Source organism: Neltuma alba, unplaced genomic scaffold (assembly GCF_004799145.2).
Source record: "Neltuma alba isolate B1F8T4 unplaced genomic scaffold, ASM479914v2 tig00005374_pilon, whole genome shotgun sequence".
Classification (NCBI taxonomy): domain Eukaryota; kingdom Viridiplantae; phylum Streptophyta; class Magnoliopsida; order Fabales; family Fabaceae; genus Neltuma; species Neltuma alba.
In genome coordinates, this window is record NW_021634084.1 from 43,609 (window position 1) to 61,287 (window position 17,679).

A 17,679-nucleotide genomic window follows, 5' to 3' on the forward strand; every position below is an offset into this window, starting at 1 on the left:
TTTAAAATAATTTTGAAGAGCTCTTGATGATTTAAAAAATCTTACCTGTCCAAGAAAGGTTAACTTCATAAATGGAGTTAAACAATTATTTTACTTTTATGAATTTGATGATATAATACAATATAATTAATATAATGAAAAATATGAAAGTTATATTATTTTTTCTCTTTAATAATTATTAATCAGTATGTTTTTATATTTGTAAAACAATTTTATCTATAAAAGAAACAAAAGATATTGACAATAACGCCCTTACAACATTTTTAGTTGGAGAATGTAAAAACATGTCCAGTTTTTTTTGACGTGAAAACATGTCCAGTTGATAATTAAGAGATTGGTTTTGTTTGAGTTTTTATTGGCTTAATATAATATTTGGTCTTTTAAATTTGTCTTTATTTTGATTTTGGTCCTCAGAATTTTAAACTATAAGTTTTTGTCTTTTGAGGGGTAAAATGATCTAAATTTTTATTTAATGATAAAAACTAATATTTTAAACAAAAAGAAACTTGAATGACCAAAATTTATTATTTGAAACTTGAGGATCATAATCGAAATAAGAATAAACTTGAGGGATCAAAAATTGTATTAAGCATATTTTATTTTATCAAATTTAAAAGCATCAAAATATGACAAAAAATTATAAACTACAATTCAATAGTGAAAAAAACTAAATAAGCAAGAGTTTCTCACATTAACAAATCAATTCCAACTACATTGAATTACAATTTACTCCCTCCACAATTCTAACTAACCCAACAAGATTAAAATTAGTTAAATCAATAAAATTGTCTTAAAATTAAATTATTATTTTTTATTATTTCTCTTTACAAATATTATTATTATTAGATACTTTAATATTATATTAAAATGTGAAAGGAAGACACCTTGAGATTAAATGTAACATAAAATAATAAAAAATAATTAATTTTAAGGGTGATGATTTATATGAAGTTAGAAATATGCCCTCATATACGGGCGAGAGTACTGTATATTTAGATTTACTAAAACAGTTATGAAAAAATTTAGGAAAAGTCCTTATTATCGGTTGGCTGATTAGATAATGCTCTCACCATTTATTCATTTTCATAGGGTCGACCTTCGCTCTCTCACTGCGGAGCCATGGCTTCCATTCACTACTCAGTTTCAATCCATTCGGTTCCCAAGTTACCCAAGTCCAACAATGGTCGAACCTTTTCGTTAAATTTAGCCAACCCAAAACGTTCATGTTCCTTTCCCAGAATCCGAGCATCGAGTTCACAATCTTCCCCGTCAGTAGAAGAAGCAGTGATGAGCATAGACAATCTTCATAGCTTCATCGAGCTTAATATGGGAAAATGGAATGGGTCTTTCTACGTAAGCATCATAATGGAAAATTTCTTGAAGAAGCAATTTTGTGTTTTTGCCTTACTAGTTCCCTTTTTCCTTTTTCAGCAATTTGATGCTTCTGGGCATTTGTTGCAACAAATAAGTACGAAGCTTTCAGCAAGTTCTTATGGGGAAGATCATCTCATGAGTCTCATTCAAACGTAAGCTTCTCATGACCCCTTTTTTTAATGCTTAAAAGTTAGAAGGAAAGAAACGGATAATTCTTTTGAGACACTCATTGCACTTCGCATTCTATAGCATCTTGCAAACCGCGGTAATTAAGATGATTATATTGGACAATTTAACATAGAAACGATAAAATTGTCATATTATAAGAGTATATTAACGTAACACAAATATCTTGGATGTTGACTGACTTTCTTGATATCAAAGCCAAAATGACAATGCGCGATAAACCTCCGATATTTCATCTATCCAGTGGATTTAATCCAGTCGGTCATGAAGTGAAGCTCTGCAATCAAGTTCTTTAGAGCTAAATTGTCATTAATCATTGTATCTGTTACACAACGAAGACCGTTTACAAGTCTTTGATTCATTCATTTATTATATTGCTTCTTGTAGCCTATACATTAAGCAACCTTCATCAAATACTTCAATTTCTGGATATGATGAGGAATCAGAGTGGGCAGAGTACAAAATCAAAGAAACCAATATGTTTACTGCTGACAAATATCAACAAGTGAGTTTTCCTCCTATTAGTGAATGTATCAGAGAACACATAATTATCGATTTCTTTCCATGGACACAGTATCTTTGCCTTATGTTTTGTTATCCCTTTGTCTTCTGTAAAATATCCACTATGATTAGCCTGCAGATTGGCTTTTTTCCATCTGAGAGAGCATTTTCCCTGAGGTATCAAACAGCTGGCATGTTGGAAACAGTATTAAGGCAAGGGGTTCTTGGAGAAGATGATACTGGTGAAGAATCACCAAAGTAAGTGATTCTCTGAAAGGTCTTAAATCACTATTTGATAATTTTGTAAGCAGGTCGGGCGTTTACTGTCATAGTTGCAGTTAGTAGACATGGGTAAACTAAATTGAGATTGCAGCTGGCGTGGGTAGTGACAGAAATCCGATACAAGCTTTACTCTTTTGTTTTGCCATTGCATGGAGACGTCTCGCTGACTAATTTTTCTGTGGACATGTGATTAAGATGCATAATGTTGATGATCTGTTGCGCATCATAGTGACTAATACGGGGTTTAAACTGTGGTTCGTCAGGTCTCTAGTTTTGATGATACTACTTCTGGTTCTAAATATAAGAGCTAGTTGACTAATTTGAGTAAATTAAAGAAATAAGTTAAGTTAGTTATTTATAATAAATAGATGTTATCTTTCCTAAAATATTTTTACTAATCAAGTGTGTTAGCTAAAACTACTATTATTAGGAAGACTATACTGGAAAAAAATAAATAAATATGAGAAATAAAGTGGATTGGTGTCTTATATTTAGAACTAAAATAAAAGTTAAACGAGGTCTTATATTAAGGACCGGAGGTAGTATTAATCAATGCATGTGGTAATGGCACACTACGGGGGTGTTTGGTTAACCCCAGAAGTGCTTTTTAGAAGCACTTTTCCACAAATCGAGACAAACTCCTCTACATATTTACTTTGTATACCGTAAAAGCACTTCTGAAACCATGATTTTATTCTTACCCAAACACCCCTCTATGTGATGCAAACAAATCTTTGGAAAACTAAACCAAACGGAAAAAGAAAAGAAAAAAGAAAACAAGTTAATTTGCTTTAACTATAGTAATTTTAAATGTGTTCCCATTAGGAAAAATATACCTATTGAGATCATAAATGCAAATAACAAATTAATGTCTCTGAGCTGATTATTCTAGTTAAGCCAATTTTCGGATTGATGCACTAAATTCAAGATAAACCTAAAATCCTATTATCCATGGTTCCATTATCCGACAACTCCTTGCCATTGTTGCCATGTAGTTGTCAATTCCAATGCACCAATGTGTGGGCTTAAGAAGGAGGCGTGCAAAAATGCCTTTGGTACTTGATTATTTTCATCATACTATGTAAAACAAAATATACTCCGTATATACTGACGTAGCATGGAATAGTTCAAAGCATTCTGTCAGATTTCTCAATTGCCTACTTCCAACATTCCAGATCGACTTCTTCCTCTTGATTAATGTGGACTTTTTCTAATATGGTCAACTACAAATATGGTCTGTTTTTGGACATTGATACTAGGAACCTTTTCATTTAGATTAGGAAGTTGCTAGTTTGTAAAATGTAGCAGCATATATGTGTATGCACCAGCAAGCAAACACATATGTGCAACTTATATTTCTACCATTTGCTTTGACTTTTCATTTCCTTAACGTGCAGAAATGTGAAGCTTCCCTCTCGGCGACCTTCTGTAGTATGTGAGAGTTGCTTGTATTCTCTTCAGGCAGAGATGCGAGCAAGAGCTTTTCACATTTTGGATCCAAAAGGAGTTGTAGATATGCTTATTGTTTTCCTAGAGGAAAAAAGTGATGGGTCTCCACCTCTGCTTGACAATTCAATGGTACTCGGGATAAGCAACATTTTTTCATTCTCATATATGAAACAAATTCACCTGCCCACAAACACTGGATTGCATATATATCTATGCTATGAAGGGAATTTTAAGTATTAGGAAGTCTACCTATTTTTAAAATAGCTTGATGACTGAGTAATTCTTTGTTGGTTGTTTCTTTCACGTGTGACACATTTTCTTGTTTTGGATTCATGGCAGGACAAAGAGAGTAAGATTTTACCCTTTCTTGGCGAGTGGAAAGGCCATTCTGTTACAAAACGTAGTGGTGTATATGGATCTACGATTGCTGAAGCTGATACAGTTGTGTCACTTGAAATGGATGACGATGGCCAGCTTAATCAGGTATGTCACTCTTACACCTCAAGGCACAAGCAGATGAAAATTAAGAGAAAATATAACTGCTAAAGAATGAAACCAAAACAGATATTTCAATTAGAGAAGTTTCAAAGTTCGTAAACTTCATGAGGAGGGCTTTCACTTTACTTTGATATTGTAAAATGAACAGCTTGCTGCTTTTGTGTATCAGGTTGTGACTTCAACATCGAACAAGGAAAATGCAAACGTGACTACAAATGTGGAGTGGAAGGGTACAATGTCAGAGAATTTGGTTACATTTGATGGAGGATACCAGGTTACGCTGTTGCCGGGAGGGATGTACATGGGGTGTCCTTGTGACGTGTCAAAAAGTGTTGCAGAGTCAAAATCTTTCCATTTGGAGTTCTGTTGGCTTGAGACGCCTAACAAGAGACAAAGACTGGTTCGCACTTACGATGTACAGGGCCTGGCTGTTTCTTCCACTTATTTTTTTGAGACTAAGTCCTGAATTCTGGGTTCACCTATCAACACCTTACCTTTTATTTTTTGCAAGAGAGAGTAATTAAATAGGCTTGAGTGGCACCGATCTGTATGAATTCCACTTTCAAATACTCTTCCTTTACATCTAAGCTATATATAATCTGAATCTGTATAGTTTTGCAAAGACCTGATCTCTTTAAAAGACACTTTCACACCAGCTCACACTGTCAACATGCATGATGCTGCAAATAAACAAGAGGACAATAAGCATCTCTTGCATTAACAGTAACGCAGAGCGAAAGTCATTAATAAACGCCGCCATTGACCACTAAGGTCAAGACATGGTACTTTTTAAAACATCTCTAAATAAGCAAACCAGAGATTGTTGAGATCTTCAACAGGCTCTGAAAACCTCATAACTACGTATGAGGGAAAACACAACCATGATGTGCCTGCTTCTAGAAATAGCAGCCACACCACAGCTGCTACCAATTCAGTGCCTTTAAAGCCACATATATTGACTCCTGGCCCCGGGAAGTATCCTTTGCTTAGAGACATGGATTTTGAAAACAATGATAGTAAGCAAGCATCTTGACAAAAGCAAAATCCTTTGGGTGGCATCGAGCGTACAAGAAATGGTCGGGGGGTGAAACCTGGATATATGATAGATCTGATTGGTCTGATTTTGACAATATTAGTTATTAACTAGCATAAACATGAAAAGAATGAGTATTTCTTTTTTCATAACAAAGAATGAGTTTTTTTTTTTAATATTCTAATTTAAGTTATAAATAATTTTTACGGAATATAAGATAAGTATGTAAGAGAAGTTTTGTCTGAAATTATGTGAAATGAACTTAAATGTGATTCTTAACAGGGCCTTAATGTTTCATTAATTTTTGAAATATTAATTATTCATATTATCGTATAATCATGAGTTAATACAATGCCGTATAAAAAAAATAACAGGAGAGAGAAGCTTTCTTACCTGATGACGGACGACGTATCCCACAATGCGTATCCGTTGCCTGTTCCATTACAGGAAGAAAAAAATTTCATTAATTAAAAGAAAAACACACACAAAAAAAGAAAGAGAGAGCGAGAGGAAGAAAGAAATGAGGGAGAATGACACTAAGGTCCCATGTAACACAAAATACTACAAAAAAGTCCCAGGAAATTTGGTAATGATTATGAAGTCCCAAAGGGACTTGAGTGCAATTTGATGAATTGTAAAAAGACGCCTCTGCCCCTGGTGAGATACACACAAACTAACTGAAAGCTGCCCTGTTTTTCAGTCTGAAAATCGGTACTCCATACGCAGGAAGCAAGACGGAAAAAACCCAAACTTCATTCTGTTTCTTCCTCCATTCCCATCTGAAAATCTCATCCACTTCATTAATGTCAATCATGGGCAAAAATCACTTGTGTTTTTGGTTTGGTGTGTGTTTGGTCATTCAAGTTGGGGTTTTATTATAGGTGGACAGGGTGATCATGGGTGTTCTGTTTCTGGGTATATTATGAGTGGATTGAAGGTGGGCTTGCTCTGTCTGGGCATGGTTCAGGGGGAATTGATGAGAAAGATGAAGGTTGGTGTGATTAGAAACCCTTACTGCGAAATAGGAAAATATGTTGTCAATATGGGCCGCGACAGTTGTCAATATAGCTCTTTGACTTGTCAATAGTAACAGCATTGTACAGATTTACATTAACTGATTTTTTAAATTTTTTACACAAAGGCCATGACCTTCTGTACCCTTGACTCATTGGTAGAGGTCACAAAAAGAGGAAGAAGAGGCAACAAAGAAGGGTGAGTAGTTACATGAGGCAAAAGAAAAAAATGGAAAAAAAAAAGAGCCACTTTGATCCTATACAAATGATGGCAAAAGAATTTTTTTCGTAAATAGAAGTGACATAGATTTTGTTTGTAGATGTCACAACATGCACAAACAATTAGTTTGATACTGGATACATGCAACTATATGTTTTGTTTGATGGGGTTATACAGTCGGTATAATTACATATATATGAAGTTGTAAATGAAAGTTAGCTATGTATCACATTCTGATGCGTAGTTAGTTGTTATTATCCGCACTCTTCATTGTCAATATATGCTTCATCACTTGTCACTCACTGCACCATCAGTTGTCAATTAATGTGCTGATATAAATTTTAAAAAAAATATGATTTTCGTTACATAATGTTATACAACGTCATACAATATCACTAATTCCTCAAAACTAATCCATTTTTTATAATGTGATATAGAATAGTTATTAAAAGTCAATCATCACTGATATGAAGTCGTAAAATCACTTGTCATGAATAACATATTCACTTGTTAATGGTTTCAGTGTAACTTGGCATGTTAGATTCTGCTGTCATTTCAGTTGTCATTACTCGCACCCTGCATTGTTATTAGACCTGTTATAACTTGTCAATGGAGCACTGTGACTTGTCAATTAATTTGCTGATGTAAGTTGTCAACAAGATGAATTCAAGTTACATAACCTATTTTAGTATCATATGATATTTTTAATTACTCTGTCATATTATATTTTGGTTATATTATCATATATAATCATTATTAATGAAGTGTCAATGGTGACCCTATGACTTGTCACTGATGGCACTGTGACTTGTTAATTGAAGCACTGTGACTTGTCAATGGTGGCACACTAACTTGTCAATGGTAATACTGTGACTTGTTGTTCGCCAAATAATTTCTTGAAAGGGTTGGGCGCTGCGACATATATGATCAGGCACCGCAGCGCCTTACACAGAATGGCAGCTCCTAGGGACAGATGGGGGCATCGCGGCAGATATGGTCAAACGCCACGGCGGATTATCAGTTGTTAATGGTAGAACTGTGACTTGCCAATAGAGCACTATAACTTGTTAATGAAGACACTATCTCTTATCAATTGAACATAAATTTGAGCAACACCTTCTTCTTAATAATTATATTTTAATGCAAATATCACTTAACATTATAAATAAATGACACCTTCAATTATAAAAATTTTGAATAGTAATTGTTAATATCCACACATTCATTTGTTATGACATTGTTATATTACTTGTCATTAACTCCTGTTATATTACTTGTTATTTTGGATAACTCAGGTTATTAATTTCTACGTTGGGTGCTGTTGAGCTATACACAACTGAGAATTTCAAAAGAAATGAGTTATTTTCTTTTCCATCAATTGATGATATAATTTCCTTCAATTCTTCATAACTTGTGCCCTCTTTTATATTGTTGTTCTTACACTACCTCCCACATATCTCATATCATCTTCTCTATCATTTATAAACTTTCTCCCTATGTGAACAAAGCAAAATAGATGTTTTCCAAATGTATTCGCCATCAGTAATTTAAACCTGCATCAAGAATCACGCAACTGTCATTGACAAGTCAAGGAGCTATGTTGACAACTATCGTGGCACACATTGACAACTATCGCAAGCTGATTGACAACACAATATCCTATTTCATGCTAAGAATTTCTACCCACATTAACCTTTATCTTTTTCTTCTTTTGCCACTAAACTAACATCAGAACAAAGCAAAACCATTAACAAGTGAATATGTTGTTCATGACAAGTGATTTTACGACTTCATATCAGTGATGATTGACTTTTAATAACTATTCTATATCACATTATAAAAAATGGATTAGTTTTGAGGAATTAGTGATATTGTATGACGTTGTATAATATTATGTAACGAAAATCATATTTTTTTTAAAATTTATATCAGCACATTAATTGACAACTGATGGTGCAGTGAGTGACAAGTGATGAAGCATATATTGACAATGAAGAGTGCGGATAATGACAACTAACTACGCATCAGAATGTGATACATAGCTAACTTTCATTTACAACTTTATATATATGTAATTACACCGACTGTATAACCCCATTAAACAAAACATATAGTTGCATGTATCCAGTATCAAACTAATTGTTTGTGCATGTTGTGACATCTACAAACAAAATCTATGTCACTTCTATTTACGAAAAAAATTCTTTTGCCATCATTTGTATAGGATCAAAGTGGCTTCTTTTTTTTTTTTTTTCCATTTTTTTCTTTTGCCTCATGTAACTACTCACCCTTCTTTGTTGCCTCTTCTTCCTCTTTTTGTGACCTCTACCAATGAGTCAAGGGTACAGAAGGTCATGACCTTTGTGTAAAAAATTTAAAAAATCAGTTAATGTAAATCTGTACAATGCTGTTACTATTGACAAGTCAAAGAGCTATATTGACAACTGTCGCGGCCCATATTGACGACATATTTTCCTATTTCGCAGTAAGGGTTTCTAATCACACCAACCTTCATCTTTCTCATCAATTCCCCCTGAATCATGCCCGGACAGAGCAAGCCCACCTTCAATCCACTCACAATATACCTAGAAACAGAACATCCATGATCACCCTGTCCACCTATAATAAAACCCCAACTTGAATGACCAAACACACACCAAACCAAAAACACAAGTGATTTTTGCCAATGATTGACATTAATGGAGTGGATGAGATTTTCAGATGGGAATGGAGGAAGAAACAGAATGAAGTTTGGGTTTTTTCCCTCTTGCTTCCTGCGTATGGAGTACCGATTTTCAGACTGAAAAACAGGGCAGCTTTCAGTTAGTTTGTGTGTATCTCACCAGGGGCAGAGGCGTCTTTTTACAATTCATCAAATTGCACTCGAGTCTCTTTGAGACTTCATAATCATTACCAGATTTTCTGGGACTTTTTTATAGTATTTTGTGTTGCATGGGACCTTAGTGTCATTCTCCCAAGAAATGATTTTCATTGCATCCGTCGTGGACTTTCATTTGAACCTGCGCCCTCAGAGATCACATGAAGCATTATCACTAATTGCGCCATCACCAAACACATCACTAAAGTTTCAGTTGGCTGGATGCACTGCGCTTAGAGCTTTTCTTCTTCTTCCTTCCTTCCTTCCTCTTATCCATTAATGTCAACTAAAAACGGCCAACCCCTCGCGGCACCGCCGCCTCGTCCGACCGTCACTCTCCCGCCTCGACCTTCCATGGAGGCCTTCTTCACCGGTGGACTCGGCCTAAGCCCTGGCCCCATGACTCTTGTCTCTAGCTTCTTCTCCGACAGCCACCCTGACTCCGATTGCCGTTCTTTCTCTCAGCTGCTCGCCGGAGCTATGGCTTCGCCGCTTGCTCTCGGCGTCAGGCCAAGTTTCCCTCCGGAGAATTCCAACTCCAATTCCTCCACTTCTGAGGATGGAGCAAAGAAGAATTTGGGGTTCAAGCAGAGTAGACCAATGAATTTGGTTGTTGCTCGTTCCCCAATGTTTACAATCCCGCCTGGGCTTAGCCCTTCTGGTTTGCTTAATTCTCCGGGCTTCTTTTCGCCACAGGTGTGTGAAAGAATTTAACTTTGTGGTTGTACTTGCGCTTCTTTTGCCTTGCCTTGCCTCTTTTGTGGGAATACCGAAAGTGGACTTGGCTAGTACATTTACCTGAAATGTTTAGTTCGTTGAAGTTTATTGGTCCACATATATTACAACGTACTGAAATTTCGAAACAGCTTTTCCGAATGGATTGGCGTGATTGTGTCTTGTTTTTGTCTTAATGGTTGATGGTGCGTGGTATTGTATCCCAATTGTTAGTTACTAGTTACTCTTCGGTGCATGCATTCACGTAGTTGATCTCTAGGTCATTCAGTTGCCCTTATCCTGGCTTCGCGAATAATCTCTCTGTCGTCTGGTGCAATTTGAAGATCTAGAAAGAAACCCATCGGAGAAGTCTTCAATACTATTGAAGGCATTGTATCTTTGAGATTACAGTTGGTAACTGAAAAAGTCAAGCATTTAACTTTTCCTGGGAATTCGTCTTCATTCCTTGAATCATATATTTCGGTTTTAAATAAGTCCTTGTTCTTGATGCATGCTAAGTTTATTGTGGAAAACATTATTCTGATTTTTTTTTCCTGCAAAGAATTTGGTTCATTGCTTTCTTGCTGTGGAGAAATAGCTGCTTGCATAATATGACAGAGGTATTGGTCATGCCGCAGGGCATTTTTCTCATCATTATGTATCAATGTGATCATCATGTCTGGGGGACAGCGGATATAGTTGTATGAGCCTCTTATTGTCTCTCCATTTCAATATATACAGAGCCCCTTTGGGATGTCCCACCAACAGGCTCTAGCACAGGTTACAGCTCAGGCTGTTCTAGCACAATCACAGATGCATTTGCAAGCTGATTTTCACCCATCTGCTGAAACAGACGCTCCTGAACCATTGGCAGTGCAGCCATCCAGTACTCCAGTTGAAGGATCAGAGCTGCAAGTGGCACCATCACTATTGGAACCTAAAGGTGCCCAAGTGGAAGTATCAGAAGCTTCTCCTGCTGACAACAAGTATCAAACTTCTTCTATGGGCATTGACAAACCAGCAGATGATGGCTATAACTGGCGTAAGTATGGACAGAAGCAGGTTAAGGGGAGTGACTATCCACGGAGCTACTATAAGTGCACACATCTGAATTGCCCTGTAAAGAAAAAGATTGAGCGTGCCCCTGATGGCCATATAACTGAAATTATCTATAAAGGCCAGCATAACCATGAAAAGCCTCAGCCAAATAGGCGTGCTGCCAAAGATAATTGTGAATCAAATGAAAATAAAAGCATTCAAGTTATGTCTGAGTCAAATACACAGGGTTGGGTTGGAAATTCATTTGTCTTGGGTGAAAGCATGCCTGACCATTCAATGCGTGAGAGTGACCAGACCTGCAATCAAGAGGCTCCCAGACAGTCATCTGGATCACGTGAGAGTGAGGAAGTGCTTGATGCTAATATTATGGAAGAAGATGGAGATGTTGGTGAGCCTAACCCAAAAAGGAGGCAAGTTTTACAATTTTGTGAATCCTTCTATATAGAGCTCTGAAATTTTTTTCTTTTCAAAATATAGGCTAAAGTTCTGCTTTGCAGGAGCACTGGGGTTGGGACTTCTGAAGCATCTTTGTCCCACAAGACTGTTACAGAACCTAAAATCATTGTGCAAACAAGAAGCGAAGTTGATCTGTTAGATGATGGCTTCAGGTGGCGCAAGTATGGCCAGAAAGTAGTGAAGGGAAATCCTCATCCAAGGTGATCACCTCGTCTATTCTCATGTGCTACTCTAGTTATCTTGTGAGCTTGTAAAAATATGTTTGTAATGTGTCACATAGTTGAAATCACATCAAGTGACAATCCAATTCGTATACAAGAACTGCAAAATGCAAACCGATGACAAGAAAAAAATTAGCTCATAAATGAGGAGCATGCCATAGTTCCTTGAAATTGTGATTCACGGCCACCCAAAAGAGAAAAAGAAAGAAATTGTCATCCTGCATTGAATTCATTATGATGCGCTAATTACTTTTTTCAGTTTTTCATTGATTATTTTTATTTTCATCATGGTATTGATCAAATCCATTCTCTTCTTCCCTGACGATTTTCTTTTTCTGCGGGAGATACTACCTGTATTTCAGCTTAAATTACCCATTGATTCAATCACAAGTTTCTTTTTGTCATTTCCTACGATTGAAATGAGGATCTTTTCCTTTTCACCAGATGTGAGTATTGCTAAATGCTAAGTGAGAGAAGGAGGCAGAGCACTTGGGTGATAGAACTGCACATTAAAGAATCCTTATAGATCGTTTACAATTTTTTTTATTTGTGTTTCACTCTAATTAATATTCTTAGTTGAGGCCCTCCTATGCATGAACATATACGTTGCAGTTGCTCTAACCTTTGGTGCTGCTTCTGCTTCCATTAATTAAGTCTTCCATGTCTCAATTCCAGTTGTTGTGTAAGATCATTCAGACATGTTGTGCTTGTCCCATGATACAAGCCTGTTAAAATTTATCAAGGGATGATTGTAAATTTAGGATTTGTGAATCATTCTCTAGTCATGCAGCACCCACTCTTACTCTAGGAAGATAAACTTAATATATATCCCTCTATGTCCCTTGGTCCTGCTACCTTTTTCGAAAGTAGTGGTTTCATATTAAAAAATTTTCGACTCCTTTGTTTTCCCTTCTCAACATATGGATATCTGTGGAATTGCCCCTAATACGTCTAGTTCATTCTTCTCCATCAATATCTTGCGTTCAAATGAATTTTTACATGTTAGTTTAAACTTACCATACGTTATTGCTAATGCTTATTTTCTGTGAGCAGGAGTTATTACAAATGCACTAGTGCAGGATGTAATGTGCGTAAGCATGTTGAGAGATCTTCAACAGACCCTAAAGCTGTCATAACTACGTATGAGGGAAAACATAACCATGATGCGCCTGCTTCTAGAAATAGCAGCCATACCACAGCCACTACCAATTCAATGCCTTTAAAGCCACACAGAGTGACTTCTGGGAAGCACGCTTCGCTTAAAGATATGGATTTTGGAAACAATGACCAAATCCCAGCTGTTTTACGCTTAAAAGAGGAGCAAAACAGAGCACAAATATGATACCAAGATCGGTTAAGCAACTTTTTTGAGTCAGAGAACTAACCTGGTGAATAGTGACCTAGAAATCAAAAGGATTTAAAGGCCTCGTGAATATAGTTGACCATGGTTAGAGGCTTAGCGCTTGTATTTTGTTCCCTAGGTTCTCTGAATTTTGACGCTCTCTCTTGTAAATGTAAGTTATGGACCTACTTCAGTATATGAAAGATCATTACAACTTAATAAATAGACATGTAGAGTTTGTCCCACCTGCATGTTGCAAGGGCAGTTTGGATTGGTGTTGTCGTGTTGAGAACTGAGGAAAATGGGAGGGTGGGTGGCGTGACAAGTTTGTTGTTACATTGTTAGCGTGACAAGCTGTTACATTGTTAAACTTTATCATCACAAGGGGCGGTCGAATGTTCCATTGAGAATTTATTTGAAATCCCCAAGATGGTTGTAGTATTTGTATGGATTATAGATTGGGAAAATTACGTACAGGTCCCACAGAAGGCAATTTATTACTCTGAGGTCCCACGAAATGTCAAAATCACTGACAGGTTCCAAGGGACCTCAGGGTAATATTTTCGATTTGTAAAATGATATTACTGTCCTTCATATTCCAGATTCACATTTGTTCTGTCATTGCGATTTACAACCTCAGCAGCGACTATTAACAACCCAATGAGAGGGCGTTAACAACCCTAACAGTATCTGTTAACAACTTACTTTATAAAATCATATAACCTCCAAATAAGAGTAAATTATAACCAAATAGTATAATACAACAACTTTAACACTAAAATGAGAAGTTTTTTGATATTATTAAGAATTTTAACTAGATCCAATAGAATTATAGTAATATTTTAATGCGAAGATCCATTTACAACCTCAACAGCGACTATTAACAACCGAATGAGAGGGCATTAACAACCTAAGCAGTATCCGTTAACAACTTACTTTATAAAATTATATAACCTCCGCATAAGAGTAAATTATAACCAAATAGTATAATACAACAACTTTAACACTAAAATGGGAAGTTTTTTTGATATCATTAAGAATTTTAACTAGATCCAATAGGATTATAGTAATATTTTAATGCGAAGATCCATTTACAACCTCAACAGCGACTATTAACAACCGAATGAGAGAGCATTAACAACCTAAGCAGTATCCGTTAACAACTTACTTTATAGAATTATATAACCTCTATATAAGCGTAAATTATAACCAAATAGTATAATACAACAACTTTAACACTAAAATGGGAAGCTTTTTGATATCATTAAGAATTTTAACTAAACCCAATAGGATTATAGCAACATTTTAATGCAAAGATCCATTTACAACCTCAATGGTGAGTATTAATAACCCAAAGAGAGCTGTTGACAATCTAGGCAGTATCTATTAACAACTGATTTTATAGGATTATATAACCTCTAACAACTATATAAGATTAACTTTAAGACTGTTTAGTTATAATTTAGTTAGTTATAGTTAGAAGTTATATTATCCGATAAAGTTAGTTGTTAACAAACACTGCTAAGGTTGTTAATAGTTCTCCTTAGGTTATTAATACTTACTGTTGAGGTTGTAAATGGATTTTCGCATTAAAATGTTGCTATAATCCTGTTGGGTTTAGTTAAAATTCTTAATGATATCAAAAAGCTTCCCATTTTAGTGTTAAAGTTGTTGTATTATACTATTTGTTATAATTTACTCTTATGCGGAGGTTATATAATTCTATAAAGTAAGTTATTAACGGATACTGCTTAGGTTGTTAATGCCCTCTCATTCGGTTGTTAATAGTCGCTGTTGAGGTTGTAAATGGATCTTCGCATTAAAATATTACTATAATCCTATTGGATCTAGTTAAAATTCTTAATGATATCAAAAAGCTTCCCATTTTAGTGTTAAAGTTGTTGTATTATACTATTTGGTTATAATTTACTCTTATGTGGAGGTTATATGATTCTATAAAGTAAGTTGTTAACGGATACTGCTAGGGTTGTTAACGCCCTCTCATTGGGTTGTTAATAGTCGCTGCTGAGGTTGTAAATCGCAATGACAGAGTAAATGTGAATTTGGAATATGAGGGGCAGTAATGTCATTTTACAAATCGAAAATATTACTCTGAGGTCCCTTGGGATCTGTCAGTGATTTTGACATTTCATGGAACCTCAGAGTAATAAATTACCTTTTGTGGGACCTGTACGTAATTTTCCCTTATAAATTCATTCGAAATCATTTTTTATTATTAAAAAATGTTTTCAGTCAAAGCTGTTGTTTTAGGAGAATGCCAGCAGCTTTTATTATTAAAAAATGTTTTCATTCAGAGCAGTTGTTTTAGGAGAATGCCAGCAGCTTAACATGTAATTTTAAATTCAAGCATTTACTTCAAACATTAAATGCCATATTCCAAGTAGTAATATAATAGAGGAAAATTTGAGGAAAATCTGGGAGAAACTTTTCATTGAAAATTTTATTGGTACATTGTGTGTATAAAATTAGGATAAGGTGTTTAAATATTTTGAAAGCATCTATAAAAGAGCATCCAATACCTGATTTTTTTTTTAGCTCTTATATGTCCTTAAAGTTTATTTTTATAGTAAACATACTTTAACTGCTATCTATCGTTAAGTTTGCGTTTTAAATTATGCAGTTTGATCGATGTCCTTAATAATCAAACTTAACGGTAGATAACGGTTCAAGGAAAAAATGCTACGAAATAAAGCTTCTAAGATATATAAGAGCAAAAAAAAACTTCTATGTACTGGGTGCTACTTCGTGTGTATTTTTAGGATATTTAAACACCTTATCCGTATAAAATTTACAAACCAAGAATATTATATGTGTATGAAAATTTATTATGTCCTTCCTACTAATAAAATTTTTAATGAGGAATTTTCACAGTTTTCCCAGAAATCTAATAATACTCACTAAAGGGTCCTCATTCACATTGTATAATATGATTTGTAACAAAATAATCACTTCGAAATACTATTTCTGGTATATAATATAAGCATCAATTAACTAAATTATATAACTTAAAATGTTGGTTAAAATTAGTTAAAGATAATAAATATGTAAAAAAATGTAACTTATTTTTGTAAAATACCCTTATTTATGGAAATAGTAAGTGTGAGAGAGAATAGGTGGAAAAAGAGATGAGAAAGAGTGAGTGAAAATAAAGAGATGGAAAAATGAAAAAAAAACATTAAATTATTAGAGAAATTCAAATTGTATCTTATAAAAAAAAAAACCCTTTTAAAGATTTGATGCTTATATTTTGAACCAGAGAGAGTACATTGTGATTTATAGTAAAATTAATAATAAATCTTGTACAATTAATATTGATATGGAAAAAAAAACTAAAATACCCTCAAAAATGCTAAAAGACAAATTAAGATAGATGAATTTCAAAATATCAAATTAGACCCCTTGTACTGTTTTGGAATTTTAAAATATTGTGAAATGATGACATTGTTCTTATTCTCGGTGACTACTTTTATATAGCTATTGATTATTCTAGTTTAACTATTGACTATTTTTATTTTTAAAGTTTCGATAATTATTTTTATATAGCTATTGACTACACAAAAGGGATAAATAACTAAATAAAAAGTAGTCACTAGATCTCCAACAACAATTAATACATTTTTTGAATTTTTGAACTAAAAGTAATTAGTAGCGAAACTAGAGTAATTAATAGCTAAACAAGAGTAATCACCAAAATTTTAAAAATGAAAGTAGTCAATCGCATTACTAGAATAGTCAATAGCTAAATAAGAGTAGTTTTCAGAGTTTTAAAAACAAATGTAATCAATACATACGAAAGAATAGTCACCAGAGCTTCGGTGACTGATCACGGGAGTTCTAGTGACATGTCGCTGAAGCTCTAGTGGGTGGGCACCTATAAGATCACTGAGGCTTGGAAGTGCTGAGGTGGTAATATTTAAAAATATATATATTAAATGGCGTTTGTGTAATTTCACAAAATTTGAAAATTCTAAAATGGTACAACCGTACAAAGAGTTTATATTGAAATTTTGAAATTCATCCACACTAATTTGTTCTTTGGCAATTTCCAGGGTATTTTCTTATCTTTTTTCCTATTGACATTAATAGAAGCATAAAATTTATTTCAAATATTTAAATGTTGGAAAATAAAAATTGAATTAAAAATATCAATAAAACATAAAATAGTGTTCCACCCAAGCCGATCAATAGTATGCGGCTTCAATAAGGCTTATCACCTAATTCCCTGTTCATAAGCCGTTCAATTTCCTGTTCATAAGCCGTTCAAGTGCTGTATTCGCCGTTCAATTTATGGGCTGCGTGCAAGCCATTATTGAATGATGTTTATGAGGTCTCTGCAAGCAGTCATGTCATATTTGGAATTCAAATTCAAATCGTCTATATCCCGCGTTTTGTTAGCCAAAGATGGATATAAAATGGTCAGTACAACGAAGCA

At 34.6% G+C, this 17,679-nt stretch overlaps 2 protein-coding genes across 2 annotated transcripts; both read left to right on the top strand.

Moving 5' to 3' along the window:
* The first annotated feature begins 1,119 nt into the window (after positions 1-1,119).
* On the top strand, positions 1,120-4,895 carry LOC114747580 (uncharacterized). The gene is made up of 7 exons (XM_028935931.1): positions 1,120-1,353; positions 1,432-1,526; positions 1,948-2,065; positions 2,201-2,319; positions 3,741-3,921; positions 4,132-4,275; positions 4,460-4,895. The coding sequence occupies exons 1-7, from the start codon at positions 1,120-1,122 to the stop codon at positions 4,754-4,756; spliced, it is 1,188 nt and encodes a 395-aa protein (XP_028791764.1). The 3' UTR covers positions 4,757-4,895.
* A 4,643-nt stretch (positions 4,896-9,538) lies between these two features.
* On the top strand, positions 9,539-13,471 carry LOC114747578 (probable WRKY transcription factor 4). Its single transcript, XM_028935930.1, has 4 exons — positions 9,539-10,130; positions 10,890-11,617; positions 11,705-11,863; positions 12,938-13,471. Exons 1-4 carry the CDS (start codon positions 9,714-9,716, stop codon positions 13,224-13,226), a joined length of 1,593 nt encoding a protein of 530 aa, XP_028791763.1. The 5' UTR covers positions 9,539-9,713; the 3' UTR covers positions 13,227-13,471.
* Positions 13,472-17,679: the final 4,208 nt, after the last annotated feature.

What these genes read in the sequence shown, in the direction of transcription:
- LOC114747578 (XM_028935930.1), top strand. Translation starts at nt 9,714, where the DNA reads ATGTCAACTAAAAACGGCCAACCCCTCGCGGCACCGCCGCCTCGTCCG. An exon ending in CGGGCTTCTTTTCGCCACAG is followed by an intron (nt 10,131 to 10,889) that starts GTGTGTGAAAGA and finishes CAATATATACAG; the next exon opens with AGCCCCTTTGGGATGTCCCA. An exon ending in GAGCCTAACCCAAAAAGGAG is followed by an intron (nt 11,618 to 11,704) that starts GCAAGTTTTACA and finishes TCTGCTTTGCAG; the next exon opens with GAGCACTGGGGTTGGGACTT.
- LOC114747580 (XM_028935931.1), top strand. Translation starts at nt 1,120, where the DNA reads ATGGCTTCCATTCACTACTCAGTTTCAATCCATTCGGTTCCCAAGTTA. An exon ending in AATGGAATGGGTCTTTCTAC is followed by an intron (nt 1,354 to 1,431) that starts GTAAGCATCATA and finishes TTCCTTTTTCAG; the next exon opens with CAATTTGATGCTTCTGGGCA. An exon ending in CTGCTGACAAATATCAACAA is followed by an intron (nt 2,066 to 2,200) that starts GTGAGTTTTCCT and finishes ATTAGCCTGCAG; the next exon opens with ATTGGCTTTTTTCCATCTGA.